This window comes from Aplysia californica, unplaced genomic scaffold (genome assembly GCF_000002075.1).
Source record: "Aplysia californica isolate F4 #8 unplaced genomic scaffold, AplCal3.0 scaffold00455, whole genome shotgun sequence".
Taxonomy (NCBI): Eukaryota; Metazoa; Mollusca; class Gastropoda; order Aplysiida; family Aplysiidae; genus Aplysia; species Aplysia californica.
Window position 1 is genome coordinate 475,662 of NW_004797725.1, and position 2,500 is coordinate 478,161.

The window sequence follows — 2,500 nt, forward strand, 5'->3', positions numbered from 1 at the left end:
GATGTTTGGGGATTTGGGAGGGGGGATGTTTCTTAGCGTGCGCTGCCAGAGACGCGTATTAGGCTCTGGCCTTATTTCTGTGTTTCCTCTCCATTAAATAGGCTGCCATCTTGATTTTTGTTCTTGTCCAGCTACTCCTTCCTATCTGGGACCATCATCGAGTCATTGAGAGTGAGCATCTATATATAAACAAGCGATATGAGTAGCTGTCTAATTCAAATACATGTATTTTATGAAGGGAGTGACACTCTCTTAATTGAAAGGACCCACTCATTCATGTAGTCCTACGAACTTGTTGTTTCTGCCAGAAACAAAGAATCAATAAGTTTTATGGCAGTAGCAGACGATACAATACGTAAAAAGGGAAGTGTTCAAAACCATCTTCTTCTTTTATTGATAATCTTTTATTGACCAAAAAAACGTATGGTATTTAATGATCTTTCACATCAAAAACACATGTAGAATTGATTTCTAGGTACTTTAATAAAATATATTATATCATATCAATCAATAAGAATCCATAACAAAATCGAAATCAGAAAGGATACTTGCAAACAATGACTTTCAGGCTTACGTACATTCATCACAAACGCACAAATACATTTATACTCAGTTAGTAAGAAATTACATGGTCGTTGTACAAAACAGAAATATTAGGTTATGATTTGAGCAGCTGTACCATGCAAAAACATACCCCAGCAATGTAAAGACGCCAGGGTTCATTCAAAGTAATATCGTATAATACACGTAGGCTACTGTGTAAGATATTATCATAATATAATGACAAAAAGAATATAATATCATCGAAATGCAATGGAATAGTTTCTGCAAGGGATGGTACTAGTGTTCAATGCACAGAAATAGATAGGACCTATAGAGTGTAACCCTAGTTTCCAAACACATGTACATTTGTATTATTAATATCCTACATAGTTTTATGTACATTGGTTATAAAGAGATAGAATCTAAACACAAAAGAGTAAGTCAAGTTGTGCGGTTTTCAGCGGAGTTTGTCCATTTAGTATTGCGGAGTATCAAAAGTATAGAGATGTGAAAAATGTACATGTAGATCTAATTTCTTATAAGCAGGCTACCCGCTTTCACGAATAGCCTACCTATTACATCGCACGTATCACGTAGAAGTCTTCTCTGATTATACTCTATGGGATCTGTGGTAAGGGAATGTTAACCAAACACCATTTTGAACCCATAGCTTGGAATCCTTGCGTTAAATGATCAATTCAACTGTGTTAAAATAAACTACAGGGTGATAAGAACACCCCCCCCCCCAAACAACCCCCCCCCCCCCCCAAAAAAAAAATACGTACAGCTTTTTAAAAAAATATATTCCTCCTCACTGAAGATTTCAATTTCAAATTTATACACAACATTTGTAAGTCAAAAGAAATTTGTCTGATATTCATTTTAGATAAATGTACTGAATAATTTTGCTCTACATAGCGCGTAAAAAAAACAACACATTTTCAGCTACGTCACCATTAATTTTCGTAGCATGGCGTACTAGTTCGCATTAGGCCAACAACTAAAAATCCCAACGAATGCGCCATATTGCAAACTACAGTAGTCTAACAGGCCAACAGAAGTTTGCAGGTAGTTTTTTTTGTTCATGTTTCTTTTGCCTGCTGAGATCAAGATTAAGATTAATAAAGAGCAGAGAGCTTTTAGTATTGAACATTTCCTCATCACCAACTCATTTCGCAAGGAGGATAGCAATGCGTTCATGATTCCTCGGTCGTCTTGCAAATCGTGAACATTTCCTCTATGACATTTGGTTCCTTAGTAAAGCCCATATTCACCTCTCAGGTTATAGCAATTCCACAAATGCTGTCTATTTGGGCAACCCCCCCCCCCCCCCCTCTAAGTGTCTCAAGACACAGCTCCATAATGTACGTGTAAGGTGTACAGTGTGTGGCTTTGAGCACTCACGGTTGAGTGATCCTTGTGTTTAGCCAACACTGAAAATTACGAGTCGAGTTCACAGTAGGACATGACCAGTGGAATTCCAGAATTAAAAGAAATATTTTTTTAAAACTCTGTAGGAGAAAAGAAATATTGTTTAAAGGTTACAGGGATGGAACGATTAGATTTTAAAAAATAAAAAGAAAGGAAAAAACAAAACCAACCATTTGATGACTTTCCTTAGAAGATCTTTTAAATTGGTGCATTTTGCATTTATAGATCTTGGTGGTTTTTTATAAAAGTCATTTCCGTTTTCGAAAATAAGTATCTTCTTTGTGAATTTTATGTCAAACAAATTCCTTTTGAATGAATTATACCTGTTCCAAATTACAACATTCTAGTACAAATTTTGTGCGAGATATTTAGGAAAAGGTTGTACAGGTTGGGTTTTTTTTTTATTACCCTGTATCTTAAAAGTTTGCTTTTACACGTTTATGGGAATCTCTCTTGCATTTTCTTTGTCGTCTTGTTTGAATGGGGCGTTGATGGTAAGCATTCCATCTTGGAAATGACATTGAAG

General features: G+C 35.8%; 1 protein-coding gene across 1 annotated transcript in view; it reads right to left on the reverse strand.

The window, feature by feature from the left end:
• Positions 1–2,339: 2,339 nt before the first annotated feature.
• The window catches only part of LOC101853719, a 3,458-nt gene continuing 3,297 nt past the window's right edge, over positions 2,340–2,500 (reverse strand). The window contains exon 2 of the mRNA XM_005105172.3: positions 2,340–2,500. This exon is cut by the window's right edge and continues 1,976 nt beyond it. Within this exon, the coding sequence (XP_005105229.1) occupies positions 2,405–2,500 (96 nt within the window). The 3' untranslated portion in view covers positions 2,340–2,404.